The 26,304-nt window shown below is 40.1% G+C and overlaps 1 protein-coding gene across 1 annotated transcript in view; it reads right to left on the reverse strand.

Moving 5' to 3' along the window:
- Positions 1 to 26,304, reverse strand: part of LOC121246628 (protein SCAI homolog) — a 59,001-nt gene that overhangs the window by 14,685 nt on the left and 18,012 nt on the right. Inside the window, exon 7 of the mRNA XM_041144833.1 lies at positions 292 to 383. Coding sequence (XP_041000767.1) covers positions 292 to 383 — 92 coding nt within the window. The remainder of the gene's footprint in view (positions 1 to 291; positions 384 to 26,304) is intronic.

The raw sequence follows: 26,304 nt of genomic DNA on the forward strand, positions 1-26,304 counted from the left end.
ATTTCAAATACAAAAAACCCACACGTCAAAACTCAGTGTTCCACCACCAAGTACATCTTACTGTATACCAGGACTACCCAAATAGACCAAATATCATCAATAAAAGACTAATAAAGAAATGTGTTGTTAAAGAGAAAACCTCATTGGAAGCATGTCCTCAACAGGGCAACCTAAATTGCCTCCACACACTTCATATCAACAATGTAAAACTAGCAACAGACAACTATTAGTTCACTTTAGCAATATACATGTAAAACTCACAAGCCCAAAAACTAGGAGTATGAGACTTGCCTTGAATGCTTCACTGTTGTCACTGTCAATAACCAAAAATAGAGGTCTTCTTGTAAATGGAACAAAGTCACATGGGTAAATGTAGTTTAATCCTGGAATAAAAACAGCTAGTTATTGTAAGAAAATCTATTCCGTAGTTTCAGTAAAATCATGAAAAATGCAATTCCATAGTTGGAAGATTTCTCATACCAGTGACATCAAAAGCTACAATAATATTAATAAACATGGTTGGGATAGTTAATGAGAATATTCTACTCTACCATTTCAACCTTTCCAGATTTATTCTTCAATTCAGCATAGAGGTCTATCATTTTTTAATCATCCCATCAATGTCCTGTTAAATCTGTAGATTTGCAATAAGATTATCTTGTTGTAATTAGCACCATTGACATTATACCCAAGACATGACCAAATATCCAAGTCAAGCCATCTAATTTACAAATGATGTGACATGATACTGAATCCATATCGCTCTTACCCAAGTAGCCCTGCTTATCTATTCTTTATTCGCAAGTCAATAATTTAGGAGTTTCTTGCATCCAATTTATCATGGAGATTGTAACACTCCTAATTATTTTGAATTTCGTCGAACTTAATTAAAAGTGGATGTAGATTTTCATAGGGCATTATGCGGTAAAATCATATTTAGATGCAATACCATAACAATTGGTATCAAAGCCATTTTAATCCATTGTGGAAAGACAAATTAACAACCACAAAAATGGAGAACGGGATTAGAGGCTTAAAGGAAACTAGCCATAAGCATGTGGACAAAATTCTGGCCGGGTCGGAGGTGACAAAGTAAACAACTGAATAATGCAGGGACAATAACAGTTGTAGCCTATGTATAAAACATAATTGCAGCCCTTGACCATGACTGTGGAGAGCTCAACATACAAGACCATTCAAGGAAAGGGTCCTCGGTAGAGTTTGGAAAAAAACTTGGCAATTACATCCCTCATAATTGCTGGGAAGCATTCAAAACCGACATAGATTCAATAATATGGATCCAACAGTCGGCTATGGGATTAAGATTCCCTAGCTTTTTTTATGGTGGAGCCAAATGGATAGGTCCATCAAGCCAAGCAATTCTTTCAATTTAATCTGATCCCAATATACAAAAGGTTCTGATAGCCTCCTTTAATTTGACAAAGGAGGCACAATGGTATCAATGGCTAGAGAAAAGTTAAGATGCCTTGACTTAGAACGAGTTCACCAAAGCCATTGATGATCAATTTGGTTCAAGATTATGTGACCAAACTTCTTATCAAGTTCACTAAACTTCTACAACTTGCGATTGTCACTTTCACTTTGAAAAGCTTGCAAACTGAACAACCGATTTGACAATAACTTTTTTGTGATAAATTCATAAGTGGCATGAAGATTCAAAGCATGGTGTTTGAATGTCTCACCCAACCAATGTGGCAGCTGCTGTCTTGTTGGCTAGGCCTAAGGAGGACCCGTTATCTTCCTTGCGCTGGCCAAGTAAATTCATCACAGCACAAGCCCTTAACAATCATCATAGGGTCCAAAACAACTGATCCCACCCGAGGATAAATATGACTAAAAGTTCACTTCCAGGTATCGTTGCAAAACTCAGAAGTTATTTCTTGTTACACCTGAAACCTAGGGATTCTATTTTAGGAAACAAGGGTTTTACTTTGTAACACACTGTCCCCCTAGGTTTAAGAAAAACATCAATTTTTTTTTTTTTAAATCTAGGGAAGCCAGAATGCCAGTAGCCTTTAAAAATCATTTACATAGAAGCCCGGTATAAATGGTTCTATAATTTAAAATAAAACATACTTCATTAAAATTTAAAAAGAGAGTCTGCGGAAGCACATATTGATAATCATTCAAGTCTCGTGTGCTTAACAGAATAAACTTCATTACTGAAAACATAGAACTAAATATCTCATAAACGCCCTATGCCTCTATTTCATCTCCCCAAGTCAAGTCCCGTCCTGCAGCATCATTCTTACATTTACCATAACATGGGGTGGTTAAAAAATTTAAACATATAAAAAAATGAGTCAATACTCAATAAGAAATACATCACGCAGTAAAAATAAGATAAAAATAGGGTTTCATTGAAAAACATGCATACTCATAAATACATAAATAACCATGAATATGAATTGTGCAAACTGCCTCAACTTGTCTTTTCACATTCCTTATTGGTTGGTACCCACTCTTGACCTCTAGGAGTTACGGTTAGCGAGTCTTGAAAATTCCAATTTCGCCTATGGCTGCAAGTTGAAAATTCATACATAGGCAGCAACACCGAGTGCACTACCATCATGTCCATCTTAGCAATGCAATATGGGAACTGTTTCAAGCAAATGTGTATTCCGCCCTTTTTTTAGATAGAGTAGAATTGAAGCATATGAGGCTGCATTAATCGGGGATACACGACAGAAGGAATTGTCCCCTTAACCTCATGGTACTGTCTTCACTATCATAACAATGGCCATCATGTACCTTGACTATCATACCTCACCATAAACATACATGCATACTTTCTTGTCATATACTGTCTTATTATATCTTGTCATATCATGGGTTTTACATGAAATCATAACCCTTCATTAAACGTTGTGATGCATGATTCTTTATATAAAATCGTGATTTTTCATAAAATATCTTGATACAAAATTCCTCACATAAAATAATAACTTTTCATAGGTATTTTGATGCATGACTCCTCACATAAATCATGACTTTTCATCAAATATCTTGATGCATGACTTCTCAATAAAATCATAATTTTTCATAATATATTATAATGCATGGAAACCATGTAAAATCATGACTTTTCATCAAATATCGTGAAGCATGTGTCATACAAACTAACATGAAACTTATGCATAAAATCATGGCATTTATAAATTTATCATGACTTGGGCATGTAAAGAGGGGCTTCCAATGAAGCGTCATACATACATAATACTTTTATAAAAGACGTGTCATTTACCGTACATATGTGTAAGGGAATGATCATGATACTTACATAATTTAGAAAACATGTGTGATACTGAAGGGCATGACCATATTACTTATATAATTTAGAAAGTATGCGTGACAATAAAGGGCATGATCATATTACTTACCTAGCAACTCCAGACATCAATTAGCGCGCCAGTAAGCACTTATTCAATAAATATGTAATCATGTCAATTTATATTCCCGTATATCATCACTTTAAAGACTAAAACCTTCTTTTAGTTGGACACCCAAACGCCTATTGAGTTCCTAAACATTCAATTGGTCCTTAACTTTTGCTAGATCACTTCGATCATTTTAGTCCATCATCCTCCAACACAATTCATACCTATGCCCTCTAAGATCTTCAAACCTAATCCCATCTAAGCATGACTATGCATGCTATTAACACTTAGTCATTTGAGTTTATATGACACTAGCCTTAATGTATCCGTCCATGTTCAAGCCTATATGATATGTCACCCAAATTACTCATGATCTCTCTTTGTAAAATCTGTCCCAATGTTTAAACCATCAAAATCATGGGTCTACTGTGAGAACCAAGAAAAACCTTGAGTTAAGCTCGTAACAATAAAAGAGAGATTGGATCCTAGAAAAATTGAAACTTTCGTTTGAGATCCTTTTAGATCAAGAGAAAGATGAACTTATCACAATTAGGACCCCTAGACTTAGAAAAAAAAATTTAGGTGCCATGTGGCAACCCCTAGAATGCCATTTGGCAACATTATAACACCTCAAGAAAGTTGCAAAAAGTTTTCTCAATACGAGAGGCCACACTTATAGTTAGCGGAAATAGGGATAGAAAATAGGTAAGGAGGTTAGATAAAATGCTCTTGATGAGAGTTCATCTACCACCCTTGGACAAATATATCCATTTCCACCCAGCCAATCTTCTTTCAATTTTTTTAACACACTATTCCAAATAGAGTTTTTCTTAAAAGCAGCCCCCAATGGAAGACCGAGGTATTTCAACGGCAGCAAAGCAACCTTACAACCCAAGATATTAGCCAAGCCCTGAATATGATTCACACCACCCACAGCAACCATTTCAGACTCCGAGAGATTTACCTTCAAGCCTGAAACCGCTTCAAAGTAAAGTAATACAGCCCTCAAGTACTGCATATGATCACTGTCCAGTTCACAAAACAGTAGTGTGTCATCAGCAAAGAGAATGTGAGCTATAGTAACACGTCCCACAGAAAATCCAGCAAGGAAGCCTCCATTAAGTGCAAAGGGGATCCCCTTGTCTTAATCCCCTAGAGCTGTTAAAGAATCCTTCTGATGCTCCATTCACCAAAACCAAATAACAAACTTGTCAAGACCCCATCAAAAACCGCCCTAGGACATGGTCCTAGGCATGCATGGGCTAGCCAAGGCCACCAAGAGCCAATGCCGTGGGCCCCCATGGGTTCCACACCACTATCATTTGTTTATTGATTTATTTTATTTATTTTTATTTATCAAGGAACCTATTAGGGTTTTCACTTTGTATTCTCTATAAATAGGACCCTTAGACATTTAGTTTACATCTTTTGAACCTTTGGCAAATTCCTTAAGTGGGTAGACTTGTTCTTAAGATCATCTTTTGGTGCTTAGCACTTGGGCTACTTGGGTGCAATTCGTGAATAGGTGTGATTCAACTTATCTTGTTCTTGCAACTTGGTGCAATTCATGAATCTAAGTTGTTATCTTTGTTACTTTCAAGTTTATCAATGAAGAGGTTTATTTCATCTATGTGCAATTCGTGAATCATAGTTAAATTGGCTATCTTTTGTTCACTTTGTTCTCGAGTGTTTATCACTTGTTCATCGTGTTCTTCATTTGTCCTTGATGTTCATGTATTTTCTTGCATATCAAAATATCCATATAAACCAAAAAGAGTCTTCATATTCCTTTGTTAAATCCATTCATCCTTTGATCATACTCTTCCATCTTGTTCATCCATATTGTTCATCCATCTTGTTCACCCATATTGTTCATCCATCTTGTTCACCCATATTGTTCATCCATCTTGTTCATGCGTGTTCATCCATATATTTCCATTGCCCTATTCAATCCATCCATACACTATAATTCGACCACTATAGTGTTTGTCCTAGTTGTCCATATCACATATTTACCCTTCATCCATCATAGCCATTGGCACTAACCAAAATCCACTTAGCCTCCATCTTGCCATACACAAATCTTGCCTTATTTGGTAACCCTAACCTTCCATAAGGATTTCCTAAACTCTAGGAATCCTAACCCTAGCCACCCTTCATCCAATCCATTGACCTAGCCGAAATTCCCTTGTCACCATCTTTCCATATTAGTCACTTACCATACCTAGCCTCCATCATCTCCATAAACCCTAGCCAAAACACTTGTCTTCCATAAACCCTAGCCATCCCTCAAGAGTCCCACTTGGCAACTTCCTTAATCTTAGGAAAGTTGACTCATCCCAAAATCATTCCAATCACTCATCAAATTCCTTAAATCTCTCAACTCCTTCCATAGACCTAGTCAACCAAAGACTCCATCCTCTTGCCATATTCAAATCCAAATCTTATCTTCCGTATCTTATCCTAGCCAATACCTAAAGTCAAGGAGCAACCCTTGACTCATTCAAACTCCATCTCATCTACCATATCCAATCCAACAAATCTCTCATTCCCTACAATCACTCAAATCAGCCAAAGATCCCAACCCTATCTTGTCATATTTAAATCCTATCTTCCATCTCCTAATCCCTAAAGTCAAGGAGCAACCCTAGACTCATTCAAATACTTTCCAAACCCTAGCATCTCATCCAAGACTCCAACCTTAGTCCATCTCTTCCAAATCTCGAAATCACCCTTAGCCACCACACAAAACCCTAGTTACACTTCACCATACCAACCTTAATCATCATCCAAGAGGCCCCAACATCAAGGGCAACTCTCAAGCCATCCACATTGCATCAAACACCCATAATCCAACGCCAATCTTCAAAGACCACGTCAACCCTAGTTCATTCCCATAGTCCACGGCAATCGTAGTTGCCTCCAACCCGTAATCCTAGCCTCATCTCATCCACTCAACCCTAGTCCCATCATCTTGGCGCCTCACTCAAGAACAAGTCTCTAACCGCCCACATTGATTTGCCTTCCCTAAACACTTAGCTTAACCAAGTTCATCATCATCTCCATCATTCCATCACCCAAACACCATCCCTTTGTTGAAGGTCAAGTAAGTTGGTAAAGTCACTTGGTCATCATTCACACCAAGGCGAGCTCGTGGTCCTTAGTGTTAGGGACAAGACCGCGGTCCCTAACAAAACTGTAGTTATACAATGTCTAATCCATGAAATCCATCTATCCCCAAAACCACACATCCCAAGTAAATAACACAGAAAATCCCAATTAACATGGTCATAAGCCTTTTTCCTTGTCTAGCTTGCACAAGAGCCCGGGTATACCCTCCTTGATTCTACAAACTAGGCATTCATTAGCAATCAACACCGAATCCAAAATTAGTCTCCCCTTCACAAACACATTTTGATATTTTGAAATAATACTACTCGTAACAATACTTATGCAATTAGCAAGCACATTTGAGATAATCATATACACCCCATTAATGAGACTAATAGGCCAAAAAATTTCACCTCCACAGCCCCAACTTTCATAGGGATAAGAGCAATAAAAGACGCATTAATGCCTTTTTCGAATGTACCAAAGGTGTATAGCTCCTGAAAAACCTGCATAATATCCCCACCCCCACCACATCCCAACAATCATGATAAAAGGCCATCAAAAACCCATCCAGACCTAGGGCTTTATCCTTGGTCATCCCACGAATCATCCGAAGAACCTCTTCCGCTTCAAAAGGTCTCTCCAACCACATAACCACATAGAGTTTAACTGATCAATAGTCTCAAAAGGCATACCATCAAGTTTGGGTCTCCAAGGGGATTTTTCAGCAACGTCTATGTAAAAATTGACAATGTGGTTCTTAATAGCATCATAATCAGAGTAAACCTGACCCTCAATCTAAAGCACCTCGATAGCATTATTCCTACAATGAGAATTAGCCACCCAGTAGAAAAATATAGTACATCAGTCCCCTTCCTTTAGCCAAAGGGCTCGTAACTTTTGTCTCCATGAAATTTCCTCCATAGTAGCACTTTCTCTAGCTCCGAAGTGATGGCCAATTTCCTGCAAGAGTCCTCATAAAGGAGTGCTCACCTCCCTTTCCTACAAATCAGTTAATTCCTCCATAAGAGGGCATTTTTTACTATTAGACCAAGTGTACACGCCACCTACAAGTGGTAAATCTACCAGGTCCATATCGAAGGTAAATTGAGAAAACTCACTCATTGCTTGGCTATAATAGCTTTCTCCCAATCTTTCACTAAGGAACCGAGTGATGTTAAAGTCACCACCAATACACCACGATAAAATTCCACCAGCTGCCCAAACCCGCAAGCTCCTTCCATAAAACCTTCCTATGTGTGTCCACATTTGGCCCATTCACACCAGCAAAAGCCCAACAAAAATCGTCCTCCACATTTTTGAACGAACACGCCACAATATAATTTCCAGCATGCTCCTGGATAGACTCAACCACCCTCGAGTCTCACATAATAAGGATAGCCCCGGATGCTCGCTCAGAAGCAAGGTACACCCATCACACAAATGGACAGCCCCAAATGCTATTGATGATGCTACGATCCATGAATTTCATCTTGGTTTCTTGCGAACACACAATATCCAACCTCCAGTGGCATAAAATATTCTTCAACCCCAAACGCTTATTGGGATCATTAAGACCCTGAATGTTCCAAGATAGAATTCTAGGCTTCATGGGTAGAAACAGCATTTCCCTCGAATCTACCTTTGCTAGTACTCCCCTCCTGTCTATCATAATTGACTGAATAAGTGAGACGCTTCAGCTCCCTCTTTTTCCTAGAAGCAGATCTAAGGGATTGAAACCGACCCTCCTCAATAGCGATAAGTAATGCCCTGAATTGCTCCTCAAACCCGTCACAAGAAATCCCCACGCTCCTGAATATCCTTCACTTTCTGAGTCACTCAATCCAATGGTGAGCCTCCCGTTGTAAGCAAAGGAGACAAGGTATATAACGGTTCCGGGTCTACCTCAGCCTCCTTAAACACCAACTAAAGAGAGTAATTCACATCCTCTAACTTAGATGAAAAATCAAGAGACATCGACTCCTTTTCACCGACCCCCATGCCACTCTCTGCCCCAACTATTGTCCCTTGGACTGACTGAAGTTGCCCATCGCTGAAGAGAAAATCACCTGAGCCTCTTCCCCACTACCCATCGACCTTGTCTATGGATGCTGTGACTGAGATCCCACGTCTCCTGGTGAGAAAATACCCGAGTCACTTCCCCACTACCCATCGCCCCTATCTGTGGCTGCTGTGACTGAGATCCCACATCTGCCGGTGAGAAAATGTTGAGATCCATTTCTGAATCGGCTATCGGCAACTCCACAATCACCTTTTGAACCACTGCCGATGATTCCTCAGCCACTCGCGATCCACTACGATGCCGATCATCGGAATCGTAGATTTTGCAGACCAGTTTGGTGAGGAAGAGTTCAAGCAAGACAATCTAGCTGCATGCGGATGAGTGAAGAGGCTACCTCGGCCATGAGTTAATGGATTATTTAGTCATTTATTTTCTTGTTTTATGTACCCCCAAGAAGGGAGAACAATGATCTGAGTTCCTTAAGGTACTTATGGACATGTAATGATACAATTGTATTTTTGGATGTATTGGTGACTTGTGGAGATGCATTTGTAACATAATTGTGGTGTTTAAAATTTCTTTGTTACTAAATTTTTAGAATAATTACTTATCTATTGCGACTTGTTCATATCATTAGCAACATGCTAGGTGCATGCATATTAATTTCATGAGCATATAGGGTGTGTAACCCGATGTTATATATCCCAACATCTCGACAATCAGTCAAACTAGAAGCAGGAGATCGGGGGCGTCACATCTATGTCCTCAATTATGCATGATTTCATTCAAATAATCATCCTATATGTATGTTTGTCCAATCCCGTGTATAAACATGCATTCTAATGCCATAAAACCTAATTCTAGCATGTGTATTTCCTAGCCCTTTATGAAATCCAAATTTCACTAATTTCATATAATCTCATGGCATTAGTCTTAACATACCTATCATAAAGGAGAAAAGGAGAGAGAGTTACCTAAAGGGAGAGCTTGATCAAAATGTTGGGTTGGATACACGACTAGGTTAAGTGGTTTGGATCTTGATCTTCTTGCTTAGGGTGCGAGTCTTGTAGCAAGGGTTATGGGGCTTAGAGATTTTTGGTTTTACCACAAACATAAAAGAGAATTTCGTTGCCTTAGAGGGAGCCATGTTTGGGGCTCATGTAATGGTAGATAGACTCTCATATGGAGTCTATAAATAGAGTTTGGAGGGCGTAGAGTCCAACGGGTATGGTAGTCCTAGTGTTGTGGGTTTAGTGGAGTGTTTGAATTTTATTAGGAGTCATTGTTGCCCTAGGAGTTGTGGTTGCCTTTGGAGTTGTGGTTGGAGTAGGTATAGGTGAATTGTAGTTGGAGTATAACTAGACGTGCTTGCAACTAGAAGTGTAGTGCAAGTAGGTTTCAGGTATAACATACGTGAGCTCACTTTCATGGGTTATCTATGGGCATGGCAAGGACAATATTTAGGCTTGCTCATCCTTACATGGACCTAGTGGGTTTGGGCCTAGTGGGCTTGGCCTAATGATCTAGACGGGTTTCTAAATATTCATAAAATTAATTCTCCATGATCCTAGGGTCTAATCCTAGGTGTCCAATAATTAACCTCAAGGAATGAACACGGTCTCAAATTTTTTTTGTGTTAGAAATTAGAGGAAAAATAGTTTAAAAAGAAAAAAGGTCTGCACAAAGAAAGTCCTAAAGCAATCAGAAATTTATTTTTGGACAGCAGATTTGGTGAGGTAGAATCCAGTGCCATGTGTGGGCTATTTAAGGCGTCCAAAAAAAGGAAATGTTTCAGCAATGTGACTCTTACCTAATGAAAGTTCAGAAGCCCCTTTTTTAAGAATTCATCTTTTATTTCTAGATGTAAATGCAAGATTTTGGCTAAGACTAGGTGACTAGATGGGCAAAGATTATTTGATGTTTTTGTAAGTTAGATGAATGTAAAACACTTTGATTTTATCTATAAACATTTGAAGTATATATAGAAGATATTAGAAAATGTTTTAGATAAGTCAAGAGTGTAGGTATCCGAATTCTAAGGAATCAAGAATTATCCTGTGAAGAATTTGAATGGAAAATCTCCAGGTGTCAACAGTTGCGTCAGCAGAGTTTTTCGCAGCAGAGTACTTCCATCAGCAAGATCCTCCTGTGACTCAAACTCTTAACAGACTCATTTCGTCAGCAAAGTTCTACTACAGTTAAAACTCTAACCCGATTATTTATGAAGGTGATTTTGACTGGATGTAAGCTTTTGAGGGATTCTGGACTTGGAGACATTGGAGAGTGATCCAATTACTTGAGTGTGAGAATTTTCTCGCGTTTTTCTCTCTCTCTCTCATTGAGTGCATGCTTACTCCATGTTGGAGTTTGATTGATCGAGTTCAGCCACTGGAGTTCGAGGAGAGAAGTCAATAGTTTGAAGATCGCCAGAGGTTCTGACTGCTACTGCGGTAAAGACAAATGTTTCCTTGGTCGGGTCAAGTAAGAGAGTCAATTAGCAAAGGTTTTGTGATTCAGAATTACTTGTAACTAATTTTCAAATAATAAAATTGATTTTTCTGAGTTTGGCTACCCCATAAGGTTTTACCTTTGAGAAATTCTTCAAAGGGTTTCACTGTGTAACCAAATTTAGCGTTACGCACTTTATTTACTTTATATATTTGATTGATTATCAAATTATTTCATTATTGATCACTAACCAATTTGTTGATTGAATTGGTAGAACGTTGTATTACAATGTAGGGGTACTTGGGTAATTACACTAGACAACACTCAAGTTTTTTGTGGGGCTAACCAAGATCACATCCGTGTTTTTTAGGCCTCTTATCCTATGCTTTGAAAAATGTACTAAATATCAATAGGCATAACCATGTACACTAGATTGAAAGTAAATTTCGTAAAGTCAAAGATGGTTCCAATGGGAAATGTTCTTAATGTGGAGAATTTGGGTCTCATTTTCGGGTGCAAAGTATTGTGCTTGCCAATGAAGTATCTTAGTCTCCCCCTAGATGCTTCTTCAAACCAAAGGCTATATGGATGAGGTAACTGAAAAAATGGAGCAAAGGCTGCCTAGTTGGAAGAGAATGTATTTGAGTAAAGGCAGAAGGGTATCTTTGATCCAAAGAACTCTACACAACTTGCCTACTTCTTTCTTGTCCTTGTTCCCACTTCCTAGTAAGGTGGCTCGTCATATAGAGAAGCTACAACGTGGTTTTTTATGGGGAGGAATGGATGATGAATTTAAATTCCATCTAGTGAATTGGCCCACAGTATGCACTCCAATTTCATAAGGAGGTTTGGTACTTTGAATTCCCCTGGTTTTTAATGAGGCTCTATGGGGAATTATGGAGATACCAATTAGAAAGGGGGGCTATATGGGGTACCGTTATGGACTCAACTTTAGCAGGACATGGAGTGGATGCTGCCAGATGATGTGATTGGATCACATGTGGTGGGGCTTTGGAAGCACAGAAGAAGAGGATGGGGAACTTTCTTTAGATACACTCAATTCAAGGTGGGTGATGGGTCTAAAATCAAGTTCTGGCATGACCTATGGTTCAGTGACAAGGGGTGTCAATTCGTGTCTGATTATTCGAGTTTGTCCCGGGTTATTCAGGTTCGGGTGATCAATTAATCAACACTAATCAAATCCAAATAAAAAAAAAATGTCAGTCAAGTACGGGTCATTTAAATCACAGGTAAAGTCATGGGTCAACCATCTTTTTGCCACTCTTCGTAATGTAGAAACATTTTGTAATAATTTACTTTGATCGTATAATTATTATGTGTTTCATGAATCTTTTCCTAATCTCCTTTGTCACTCTTCTACAGTATACATCGACAATGTTGATAGGATTAATAATATATTATAAATTTGAAAGGTTTGAGTTTTCATGAATTCGAATAAATACAGATACTAAAAAGAAACCAGTTATTTTATAATTTGAAAAACCAACAAATTTTTACAGAAACTCGCAAAGGAACCAGAGCATATTTCAGCTCCTGAGGTCCTTATCAATAGAGGTGGTACGCACTATAGTGAGCTTTGACTAGCCTCTCAGAATAGTTAATAACAGAAAATTGGGATGGATGTTCTCCGATTTGTTAGAGTTTTAAGTTTTGTTATTTCGATTTTGGAGGCTCTTCGGTCTATATATCTTGGTAATACAAAAATCAAAAGATTACCAACAATTAGAGGTTTTCACTTTTCAATAATTGTGGATTTTTGGAACTCACTCAATTATCATACGAGATGGATAAAATACTTTTATCATTTCATTAATATTCAAAGTCAAATTGTCTCTAAAACTTATTCATGCATCATTAAAACTTTTGGAAGATCTGTACCATGGGTATCATGAGACTATACTAAACAAAATTGCGTATTATGAAAAATTATGTATTAAATAAACAGGTTAGTTGGATTAACCCACGAGTTACCCAGCTTGAATCGAAAACGACCCAATTAAATACTCGGGACAATCGGGTTCATGTCAAATTGACTAGAGTCAAGTTATGCTCGACCCTAAACCTATTATTCCAGGTCGAGTTCATGGGTCATGTAAAAAATTGACAGTCCTAGGAGACAAGACCCTCAAGTAAGCCTATTCGAGAATCTAAGGAATCACAAGGTCTCAAGAAGCCTCAGTTACAGATATTCTAGAGCTGTCCAGTGGTTTCCCTCAATCAAATATCACTTTTTCCAGAGCCACACAAGATTTGGAAGTTGAGGAATTCACTAAATTCTACAATCTTGTATATATGCTACTGGGGTGAGGGTGGGAGAGGAAAACAAGATCATATGGAGTCCATCGAAGAAAGGGAGGTTTTCTGTTTGTTCATGCTAAGTCTCTGATTACAAACAATTCCAATTTATTCCCGTGGAAGAGTATTTGGAAGTCTAAGCCAACCCCTAGAGCAGCTTTCTTTGTACAGGTGGCTTCCCTAGGAAAGATTCTCACCGTAAATAACCAACGAAGACTCGGATTATCATAATGGATAAGTGTTATATGTGCAAAAAGAGTGGGGAGATTGTGGACCATTTACTTCTTCTTCACTATGAGGTTGTCATGACCCTATGAAATGAATAATTTGCTAGAATGGGGGGTTAGCTTGGATGATGCCAAGAAGGGTAGTTGATTTCCTAGCAAATTGGAGAGGCTTACGTGGTACCACCTGCAAATCGCAACAATATGGAAGATGGTCCTCATTTGTCTATGGTGGTGTCTTTGGAGGGAGAGGAACGAAAGAAGTTCCGAAGATCACGTGCGATCAATGGATGAACTTAGATTTGTCTTTTTTAACGCTTTACTCCACTGGTTGATTGTAATAGATTTTATTGCTTTGAATGTTCATGAAGTCCTTGTATCTCTAGTCAATCATGCGTAGGTGTTGCTCTTGTATATGTCTCGTGTACTTGGACTACACCTATTTCTCATCGATAAAATTCTTATTTACTAATAAAAAAGATGCTAGGAATCCTAATATTGAACTGCTGTGACCCACTTTTTCCTTAGGATTTTGGTTGCAAAAACTAAATAATTTATAAGCCAAGAAACCCTAGTTGCCGCAACTCCTAGGTTGATTAAAAGTCCAATCTAACATGAGTTACTCTCTACAAAAACTAACTCTCCAGACCCTTAGTGATCAGATCTCATTATAGAAGGCAACAACTTCTCCCTCCTAAGTAATGTGAGATCTCATTCACCATCCTTTTATACTCAATCCAAGATATGACATACCTTTGCATCCCAAAATGCTAGGAAGACTATCCATATCAGAAACATTACCCACTAGAACAAGCTCTTAAATAAATTCACTTTCAACACAAAAGCAGCTTCACATAGGAAAAAGGCCATCACTTATAAAAAAAAAACCATAGGCAAAAGGCCCTCAAAGAGCGGGGATGGAGCCCCATAAAAGATCAAGGTATAATCTAGAAACAATAGAGGAGAAATGTTAAACACACCAAGATCACTTGCCCCCACAGAAACGCCAAAGTGAACACCCTCATTGACTGGAGCTGCTAAAATCTTTCTAGAGACTCCCTGCCTCAAACCATGAGAGCTGTGGAAGAAGCTAGCGAGTGCCATTCACTAATATAGAACAGTTCTTAACCTTGTGAGTGCCATTCACCAATATTGGTCCGTAAACTAATTTGCTATCCAAGAAAGAAATGGTCTGTAAACTAAAAAGATTGCTGTGAGTTTAACCCCTTAGGTTTCCATCCAAAACAGAATGAAAACGCCAACGTGGAATGCCACCGAGTCCATGGTTTAGGGACCATTGTTTTTCAAAACCCAGGGACTATTTTCTTTTTTTTCTTTTTTTTTCAAGCTCCATTAGTAGTTTTCTATTTTAATTATATTTCTATATTATTTAATTATCTTAGGATTTAAGGACTAGCAATAGCCTACAAAACAAGCTTTCATGTATAATAGCAAAATAAATGATAAACTATTTCTGTGAAAATTTGACAGCAAGAGCTTTGAGAGATACAATTCTTCCCAAATGGGTAATGCTACAGAAAGCTAGATGTGATGCTTCTGAAACCTATGTGTCATTCATAAAATCGTTCCTCTTGTTAGTCCTTTTTCCAGCAATTAGAATCCTTTCCAGCAAACCCATATATGAATCATCTTCCCCATCGTTCCAGGAAGCCCAAATGTAGTAAACCCCCAGGTCAAATCCAAGCTTTACGAGCACTCCTGTTATGTTTCAAAGCGGTTTCGGGGCTTAAGATAAACCTTGGTAAATCTGAGATGGTGGCGGTGGGTGTGGTGCCTAGTATTGATAGCCTAGCTAATCTCTTGGGTTGCAAAGTGTCTTCCCTGTCTATGAAATACTTGGGCCTTCCTTTGGGGGCAACTTTCAAAGCTACAGTCATTTGGGATGGGGTCATTGAGAAAGTGGAGAAAAGGTTCGCTAGGTGGAAACGGTCGTATCCATCGAAGGGGGGGCGGCTCACTTTGATCAAGAGCACATTATCTAATCTTCCGACCTATTTCTTATCTCGATTAACATTGCCTGTAGGGGTGGCAAATAGGATCGAGAAGTTATTTCAGGCTTTCTTATGGGGTGGCCTGGGAGAGGAAACTAAATTCCATCTTGTTAATTGGAATAAAGTTTGTTCCCCAATCTCAAGTGGAGGATTGGGAGTGCGCAATCTGAAGATCTTCAATAAAGCGCTACTAGGCAAATGGTTATGGAGATATCACTTGGAGGGTGAGTCGTTGTGGAAGGAAGTTATTGATTCTAGACATGGGGGTGCTTGGGGGGTTGGTGTACTAATGCAATGAGGGGAGGCTATGGTGTGGGCTTGTGGAAGTATATTAGGGGGCGTTGGTAGTATTTTGAAAACAATATTTGCTTTGTGATTGGTGAGGGCACTAGAATTAGATTTTAGCAGGACGTTTGGTGTGGAGAGCACTCCCTAAAGAGGGTCTTTCCAGTTCTCTATAGTATAGCCGTAAACAAGGAGGCTTCGGTGGCGGATTTACTTACTTTTGCACATGGCTCCCCCCAGTGGAATATCCTATTCACTAGGGATAACCACGATTGGGAATTGTCTACCATTTCAGATTTTTTTCAGCTTGTTATATTCCTTTGGAAGTATAATGACACATGGTGACAGGATTCAGTGGCGGTCATTAGTCAGCAAGAAATTCACAGTCAAGGCATATTATAAAATTTTGGCTTCACAAGGTAATGTAGCTTTTCCGTGGAAGAGTATTTGGCGGGTCCTACGTGTTACAGAGGTACTTTTACAAATGCTTTCTATATCTAGATAGTATAGTAGATAAATAGATAACATATACAGTAAATAGACTCTTCGTGTACAGTAAATAGACTTAACGTGTAAATAGCAGTTAACGTGTATAGTAAGACCAGCAGCAATTAAGCATTGGAATAAGTACTCGGTTGTAACCCTTTTCTACATAAATGAAGGAAAACAATGGAAAGAGGTATTCAGACCAATCTTGACATGGTATCAGAGCTTTTACTCTGATTATCGTTTCTCTGTGGTCTTTATCCTTGAGAGTTTCTAAGTTGCGACAGTAGGAATTATTTTCCTTCTCTGTTTTCGCACGTTGGTAAGTTTCTAAGTTTGTGGTGAGTGTTTTCTCACACGTTTGGTGAGTTTCGACTTGAGGTGTCGTCACCTTGGTGGCTTTAAGGCTGTCGGCAGGTTTTGTGTGGTGGTTTGCTGTGATCCTATTCTGGGCAGTGCAGTTTGGTGCTTGTCGGCAGTTTCTGGGTAGTTTCTGGTGGCTGAAGACGTGCGGGTGTCTCCTTTGGTGAGGATCGGAAGTTTCTGTGGAGGTCTTCGGCTTGGTTAGAAAGTTTCCGGGCAGCTGTGAGGCAGTCAACCATTTCTGTGGCAGACGGCATTCTCTGTGGTGGTGGGTTCCTTCCATGTGGTGGCCGTGTGGAGGTTCGCTAGGTCTCGGTGATCTCTGTTTTCAGAAATACTCTGGGCAAGTCTGTGTTTCTTTTGTGTTTTGTGGGTTTTTCACGTGGGCTTCAATTCCTTCGTGTTTTTTTTTTTTTTGTTTTACGGGTTGGGCTTCTCCTTATTACGTAGACTTTCTACATACGGGTGATCTGGTTTACGTGTTTGGGCCTCTTATCATTTGGATTTGGACCTAATTTAAGTTAGGCTTGCCGCTTATTTGATTCACTACTTGAGCATATTTCACTAAGTGTTTTTCATCATGTCTATTGAAAATACTATCGTTCGCTTTACTGGAAAGAATTTTCCTACATCAAAAAGAATTTGCACAATGGGAGGTCAAGGATGCCAAGGTAATCTCTTGGCTATTGGGGATGATTGAGTCTCATCTTGTGACCAATCTCCGCTGTTTTACTACGGCTCAGGCTATGTGGGATTATCTTCATCGTATTTACCACCAAGATCATAGTGCTCGGAAGTTCCAATTAGAATTGGAAATTAGTACTTATAGTCAAGGCAATTTGCCTATCGCACAATTTTATTCTGGTTTTATTAACCTTTGGTGCGAGTATTCTACCATTGTTCATGCTAAGGTTCCCACTACGGCACTCGCAGCTCTTCCAGCTGTTCATGTTGAGAGTCAACGCGATCAATTTTTAATGAAGCTTCGACCCGAATTTGAGCCCGTTCGAGCTGGTTTGTTGAATCGTAATCCGGTTCCTTCTTTGAATATTTGTTTGGGAGATTTGTTGCGTGAAGAACAGCGGTTATCCACTCAAATAGGTATGACTTCTAAGAAGGTCTTTTCTAACACTGTGAATGTAGCCTATGCAGCACAAGGGAGAGGGAGGAACAAGTTGCAATGTTTCAGTTGCAAGAAATTTGGTCATATCGCTGGCAACTGTCCTAAGAAAGTTTGCAACTACTGCAAGAAAGAGGGTCATCTCATCAAAGATTGTCAAGTACGGCCTCAGAATCGCCAATCCCAAGCTTTTTAGGCTGCTGTACAGTCTTCTTCTTCATCTTCTACGCCGCCTACTGTAAGCTCTGATTCATCTGTTCTCACACCAGCAATGGTCCAACAGATGATTGTGTCTGCTTTTACGGCTTTAGGCCTGCAAGGTACGAGTTCTAACTCAACTTCTTGGATTGTTGATTCGGGCGCTTCTAATCATATGACTGGTAATATGACGGGTCTCCATGGTATTCGTAAGTATAGAGGCGTGCAAAATATTCAGATTGTTGATGGCAGTACTCTTCCTATTACTGTTGTTGGTAATTTGGGCTCTTCATTTAGCGATGTTTTTGTCTCTCCTAGATTGTCTACCAATTTGATTTCTGTTGAACAATTGGTAGATAATAATTGTGATGTTCACTTTTCTCATGGTGGTTGTCTTGTGCAGGATCAGGTGTCCGGGACGGTGATCGCGAAGGGGCCTAAAATAGGACATTTATTTCACTTCCAGTTTTCTATTCCTAATGTTGTTTCCCTTGCTTGTACGGCTGCTGCCAATACTAATGAAGTCTGGCATAAGAAATTAGGTCATCCTAATTCTGTTGTCTTGACTCATCTTATGAAACATGGTTTTTTGGGCAATAAAGATTCATTTTCTTCTTCTCCTGTATCTTTTGATTGTGCTACTTGTCTTCTTGGTAAAAGTAAAATTTTACCTTTTCCTGCGTATGGTAGTCGTGCTTCTAACTGTTTTGCGATTATGCATGAGTCCTGTTATTTCTCATGGTCAGTATCATTATTTTGTGACGTTTATCGATGATTATAGTCGATTCACCTGGATATATTTTCTCCGTTCTAAAGCTGACGTGTTTTCTTGGCCTTGAGGTACAATTTACTCCAACTGGTACGTTGTTACACCAACACAAATATACGTAGGACGTTATTTCATTGGGTGGTCTCCAATCGAGTAACTCTGTTGTTACTCCCTTGGAGGTAAATCTTAAGCTACGTCAGGAAGAAAGGGAGCTTCTATCAGACCCATCCTTGTATCGGCAGCTTGTTGGGAGTTTGAACTACTTGACGATTACTCGTCCTGACATTTCTTTTGTTGTACAGCAAGTTAGTCAATTTATGCAAGCTCCCCGACATCTTCATTTAGCCGATGTTCGTCGCATTATCGGATATCTGAAGGGCACCTCTACACGCAGGTTGTTCTTTCCTAAAGAATCTTCCTTACAGTTGGTGGGGTATAGTGATGCTGATTGGGCCAGATGTGCAGATACTCGTCGCTCTGTTACTGGCTGGTGCATGTTCTTAGGCAATGCACTCATTTCTTGGAAGAGTAAGAAGCAAGACAGAGTTTCCAAGTCCTCTACTGAGTCTGAGTATCGTGCTACGTCTTCCGCATGCTCTGAGATCACATGGCTTCATGGGTTATTGGGTGAACTTGGTTTTCCTCAGCTACATCCCACTCCTCTTCACGCTGATAATACCAGTGCTATTCAGATCGCCACTAATCCTGTCTTCCATGAGCGTACGAAACATATTAAAGTCGATTGCCATTCTATACGTGAATCATTTGACAAGCATGTGATTACACTCCCTCACATTTCCACTGAACGTCAAACTGCAGACATATTCACTAAAGCTCTTTCTCGGCACCGGCATCAGTTCTTGGACGACAAATTGATGCTTCTTGATCCACCAGCATCAATTTGAGGGGGATGTTACAGAGATACTTTTACAGATGTTTTCTATATCTAGATAGTATAGTAGATAAATAGATAACGTATACAATAAATAGACTCTTCGTGTACAGTAAATAGCAGTTAACATGTATAATAAGACCAGCAGCAATTAAGCATTGGAATCAGTACTCGGTTGTAACCCTTTTCTATATAAATGAAGGAAAACAATGGAAAGAGGTATTCAAACCAATCTTGACACTACGTACCTTCCAAAGTGGCTTTCTTTGTGTGGACTACTGCCCTTAGGAATATTCTGACCACGAACAATTTAAGGAAGAGGGGACTCATTGTGATAGATTGGTGCGATTTGTGCAAAAATCACAGAGAATCAGTGGACCATCTTTTATTGCATTGTGAGGTGACAAGAGCATTGTGGAATGGGATATTCAGTCGATTGGATGTTGCTTGGGTTATGCCGTCTAAGGTAGCTGAGTTGCTTGCATGTTGGAAGGGTATACAAGGCTGCCCACAGGCGGTAGCTGCATGTAAGATAATTCCATTGTGCATTATGTGGTGCATTTAGTCAAAAAGGAATGCGCGGTGCTTTGAAGGTAGAGAGCGAACAATGGCAGAGCTCCAGAATTTTTTTCAGCATACTTTCTTATTACGGTTTTCTGATTGTACCTAATGGAAGCAATGTGTATGATTTCTTATCTTTAATTTAGAACTCCTAGAATGTATTTAGGCGCTTTCTTTTGTATACTCCCCGTGTACTTGGACTATGCCTATTTATACACATCAATAAAGTTACTTCTTACCTTAAAAAAAAAAAAAAAAAAAAAAAAAAAAAAAAAAAAAAAGGCTCCCCAGCAACCCAAAAATTCCAATGGTCCAAGTAGGGGTGATAAACGGTCCGGTCGGACCGAACGGACCGACCGTTTCGGTCCGGACTGAGATTGAGACGAGTCGGTCTCGGTCCATGTTTTAGAAGACTGAAAAGTTTCAGTCCGGTCCACGGTCCAGGGTTTTTCCGGACCGAACCGAATGAAAAATAAAAAAAATATATTTTATATATATTATTTATATAATAATTGTACAATTAACAATATAAAATTTTAAATATGTTATTAATACTAGTTAATATTCTATAAATTAACAATATTTTATATATATTTTCATCTAATCTATCACTATTAACAATATAAAATTTTAAATATGTTATTAACACTTGTTAATATTCTATGAATTAACTAATATATAATATCAATTAGTTAATTATATAGTAATTATATAAATTAATAATATAATTTTCATCTAATTTATTATTATTGACCATATAAAATATTTTTTTATTGAATTTGTTACATAATCCACATTAATAAGTCACTTAATTTAATTTAGCATTTTAAATAAATGTTTTTTATTAATTATTTAAAAAAATAAAAAAAAAAGTTAGGTCGGACCAACAGCTATCGGTCCGGTCCGGTCCGGTCCCTATGGGTGTTCGGTCCGCTCAGATCTGGAAGAATGATGGACCATCGGACCGGACCGGACCATTTGCACCCCTAGGTCCAAGAATCCAAAACTATACTAGGACTATTCACAGCACCCATATCAACTACCTAGAAACTTAAATTTTCTTCCTTGTATTGCCCCCACAGCAAATGCGCTGTTTCACTCCATAGTAAAAACCAAAATCCTTAAAGTTTTCCTACATTTACCATCACGAACCCCAACTCTAGTAGCTCTTCCTAAACCCCAAAAAATTGATGTCAATAAACTCCACCATTAGATTTGGTATCACAATCTTTATACTGCATCAACTATAGGAGGTTGCTACCTATCAAGTTCTTGAGGATCCACATATCACTGGAGTAAGCTTTTAAAATTTATAAAATCTCATTTGGGGAGGACATAAGATGCAACTCTGTGTGTGTGTGTGTGTGGGGGGGGGGGGGGGGGGGGGGAAGGGCTATACACAAAATAAACAGAAAAAATAATAAAATAAATTAGCTTCTCTGAATTTTTAATTAAATTTCAATCAAATATGTAAGAGTAAAGCAACCAACTTTCAACTAAGTTTCAAAGAGAAAATCCTCTCCGTACACATTATCTCTCAGATTTTTTTCCGAGTGAAATTAGCTTAGGATGGTGTTCATGATTGGTTGAAAGATTGAACTGTGATTGGTTGGAAGGAGAATGGTGCATGGGAAAACCATTGCCATTGAACTAAAATCTTTTGAAATTTCTAGGGAGGGTCGATGGCTGATTATTACAGAGAGAGGGTGGAAGTTTGTGAAAAGCATGAAGATGGAGTTAGCCACGGCACGGTGGTTCTGCAGAGTCCTAAAGGATGGCGTGAATGCAAGGAGAAAGGGGTTTTATGCTAGTCATTGTGAAGGGGACAGGGGCTTCACTGTGCAGAGGTGCTCAAATGTTCAAGGTGCATTCATGGCACTGGAAGAGCATCGAGGGGGTGAGTGCAGTAACTGTATTTTTATCCCAGATGACAGAGATGGGAGGGGATGGAGGAAACTCGCTGAGGTGTTAAGGGAGGCTACTTGTTTCAGTGGGCAGCCACCACCATTTTTGAAAACTCCTCAGTCGTATAAGGAGGCTCTCCAAATATCAAGGACTGTGGACTTATCCCGTTAGTTGGACAGGAGGGTGGCTAGTGGGGATGACAGTAGTATTGTTTTGGTAGGTACTCAGAGACATGAGGAGGTTGGCAGGAGATTTGATGGCCTCCAAAAGGAAAACATCATGCGAGTTTTGTCTGCTATGCAAACGCAGATGGGGGTACTGCAAGGTAATATTACTTGGCTGAAACGGTGCGTGGAGGATCAAGGGTGGGATTTGGGTACTGGTTCGGGTAATGGGCCTGGTATGGGGCAGTTAAAGGGCCAGGAGCCCAAGGGTCAACCAAAGGGTAAGGAATGGCCCACCAAATGGGCCCAGGCTTTCTAGGGCTGTTCTCAGACCCACGAGGCCTGTGTGGAGGAGGCGCGGAGCCTCCCTTCCACCCGCAACAGTGGCCTGCATCAAGGGTGGCGAGGACCTTGTTCCGATGTCAGTAAAGGCGTCGGGGCCTCCGGCGAAGGTAGCGGCACCTCCGTCAGAGGGTGTTCAAAGGGGCAATGCGACTGGTTCTGTTTTCTGCACTACTCCTCGTCACTTAGAGGTGCTAGGGCTGGCATAGACTCGGTCGACTGAGGCTGTGGGGCCTTCGACGGCTGTCGCTCCTTCTGTTCAATCACCAGTGACCGGATTAAGCCCGATTGTTGGAAATGTCAAAGCTGGTGGGAACTTATGTACCACCTTAAGTGGCTTGGCCGAGCTGGGTCTTTCACAGAACTAGTCGACAGAGGCTGCTGGGCTTTTTACGGCAGTCGTGCCACCGCCGGCGACTACTTTTCTTCCTCTGGAGGCGCCGTGTGAAGCAGGCTCTATGCTTTTAGAAAGATCGATGGAGCCACAGAACAGGCCGATGGAGGTAGGTGAGTCCTCAATGGCAGTAGTAGCCTCATCTCCTCCGCAAGTGGCTTTCTTACTTTCTGAAAGGGTGCCGATGGACATGAAAACTCACTTCCAGCCTCAGTCATGGGATCAAGACTCAGCTTTGGTAGTGAACAGTCTAGATAATGGGCCATCTATTGAGGGGATGGAGGAACCAGCTCCTTTATGCACAATTTCCCCTAACCTAAATTTATCTGCATCGGATTGGGTGTTTAAGCAGGTGGAGGAGATGTATTCTGCTCTTGGTATTTCCTGTGTAGGCTATGAGGATCAATTTAGAGCCCTTCTCATTGCTATTGAAAATAGCCGTTCGAAGTCAAACACCAAGCGAGACAGGGAACTTAAAAGGCTTTCTTGTACTATCAACGATGAAGCTAAAGAAGGGGGGGTGAGATAGACCGAAAGGGAGGGGCATTCTTTGTAACTATGAAGCCTAAGTTATTATCATGGAACGTGAGGGGGCTGAATGACTGCAATAAACGTCTTCGTATAAGACATTTATTGAGGTCATGGAAAGTGGATGTAGTGTGCTTTCAAGAAACTAAGTTGAGGGTAGTCGATAGAAGAATAATCCGTAGCTTATAGGGGTGTCCATATGTAGGGTGGTCTTATTTGGCATCGTTGGGTGCGTCCGGGGGGGTTCTTTTAATGTGGGACAAAAGAGTGGTGGAGTCGGTGGAGGAATGTGTTGGGAATTTTTCGGTTGCCAGTCGTTTTAAGAATACAATTGATGGATGGGAATGGGCCTTTGCGAGTACCTATAGTCCAAATTTGGATAATGAGAGGAGGCGACTATGGGAGGAGTTGGCGGGTCTTATTTGTTTATGGGAGGTGCCGGGGTGCATGGGGGGAGATTTTAATATTGTTCACTTTCCAAGCGAGCGTTCGGGGACCCACCGCCACTCGGCAGCTATGGAGGAGTTCTCGGAGTTTCCTTGTCTCCCCGTCATGAGAGGCGTATTTTCCTGATCTTTCTCAGAAACGGTTGCCCCGTGTGTGCTCCGACCATTTTCCTATTGTCTTGGACTGTGGAGGTATTATTGGTAGACGCAGACCATTCAAGTTTGAAAATATGTGGTTAGCGGCGGAGGGCTTTGTAGAGAAGGTGCGTTCTTGGTGGTCCTCTTATATGTTTACAGGCAACCCCAGTTTCATTCTGGCCTGTAAGCTCAAAGCTTTGAAGCAAGATCTTAAGAAGTGGAATTTGGAGGTGTTTGGTAGCATTGAAAATCAAAAGAATACTCTTATGGAGGAGCTACAAGATTTAGAGATCAGGGAATTGACAGGAGACCTCTCGAAGGAGGCCCTTGTTAGAAAAAGAGAGGTTGTAACTGACCTGGAGAATGTGCTATTGATGGAAGAGATTTCGTGGCGACAAAAATCCAGGGCCTTTGGCTAAAAGAGGGTGATAAATGTACGAAATTCTTCCATAAAGTGGCAAATTCACATCGACGCAATAACACTATTGAGTCACTCCACTAAGGTACCCAAGTGCTTTCATCTTCTATTGATTTGGAAACTCATATTGTGCAGCATTTTGAGAATCTACTTTCAGAACCGACATGCCTGAGGCCAAAACTTGATGGCTTGTCATTCGAGGCTATTGATTCACAAAGTGCTAATGGGTTGGAAAGGGCATTTGAGGAAGATGAGGTGTGTAAGGTTATTAGTAACATGGCGAAGGACAAGGCACCTAGCCCAGATGACTTCTCGATGGGTTTCTTCCAGGCTTGTTGGGATGTAGTAAAATGTGATATTATGCAAGGTTTTTGCAGAATTCCACTCCTTCCATAACTTTGAGAAAAGCCTAAATGCGATGTTCATTGCTCTTATCCCAAAGAAACATGGGGCTAAGGTAGTTGAAGATTTGTGCCCCATAAGCCTGGTGAGTGGAGTTTATAAAATTATCTCCAAGGTCCTGGCAAATAGGCTTAGCTCAGTGATGGAACATATTATTTCTAAGCCTCAAAATGCCTTCATTAGGGGGAGACAGATTCTGGATTCGGTGCTTATTGCTAATGAGTGTTTGGATCATTGGTTGAGGGAAGGCGTTCCAGGTATTCTTTGCAAGCTTGACATGGAAAAGGCTTATGACCATATGAATTGGGATTTTCTTCTTTACTTGCTTGGTAGGTGTGGTTTTGGTGACAGGTAGATTTCTTGGATCCGTTGTTATATATCAACCGTCCGTTTTTCAGTATTAGTTAATGGTACTCCTGCTGGGTTCTTTAACAGCTCACGTGGTTTGAGGCAGGGGGATTCCTTGTCTCCTCTCTTGTTCGTCATTGTTATGGAGGCTCTGGGGCTGTTGGTGAAGGCCGCTGTGGGTGGAGGTTTTTGATCCGGTTTTTCGGTGGGTAATGGCACAAATGGTACTACTTCACTTTCTCATCTTTTATTTGCAGATAATACTCTTATTTTGTGATGCGGCTACTGGTCAGATTCAATCTTTGCGAGCTCTCTTGTTATGCTTCGAAGCAGTGTCGGGGCTTAAGGTTAATCTTAGTAAATCCGAGATCGTTGCGGTGGCTGCGATGCCTAATATTAACCACTTGGTGCGGTTATTGGATTGCAAGGTGTCGTTCTTGCCTATGAATTATTTGGGTCTTCAGCTGGGGGCCAATTTTAAGGCTCGAGCCATTTGGGATGGGGTGGTAGAGAAAGTAGAGAGGAAGCTTGCTGGGTGGAAACGGATGTATCTATCGAAAGGGGGTCCACTTACTTTAATTAAAAGTTCATTAACCAATCTCCCCACTTTTTTCCTTTCACTCTTCCCTTTGCCTGCAGGGGTGGCGACTAGAATTGAGAGATTATTCTGGTTTTTTTTGTGGGGGGGGATGGGGGAGGAAACCAAATTCCATTTAGTTAACTGGAACAAGGTGTGTTCTCCTATTCAGAATGGAGGTTTGGGGATCTGCAATTTGCGAACGTTCAATAAAGCTTTATTAGACAAATGGTTATGGAGGTACAACTTAGAAGGGAACGCACTTTGGAAGGAGATTATTGATTCTAGACATGGGAGGGGGTGGGGAGGATGGTGCTCTAAGGAAGTAAGAGGGAGACATGGAGTGGGCCTATGGAAATTTATTAGGAAAGGTTGGCAAGGCTTCGAAAGTCACATACGATGTGTGGTGGGAGATGGTTCCAAAATCAGTTTTTGG

Source organism: Juglans microcarpa x Juglans regia, chromosome 1S (genome assembly GCF_004785595.1).
Source record: "Juglans microcarpa x Juglans regia isolate MS1-56 chromosome 1S, Jm3101_v1.0, whole genome shotgun sequence".
NCBI lineage: Eukaryota > Viridiplantae > Streptophyta > Magnoliopsida > Fagales > Juglandaceae > Juglans > Juglans microcarpa x Juglans regia.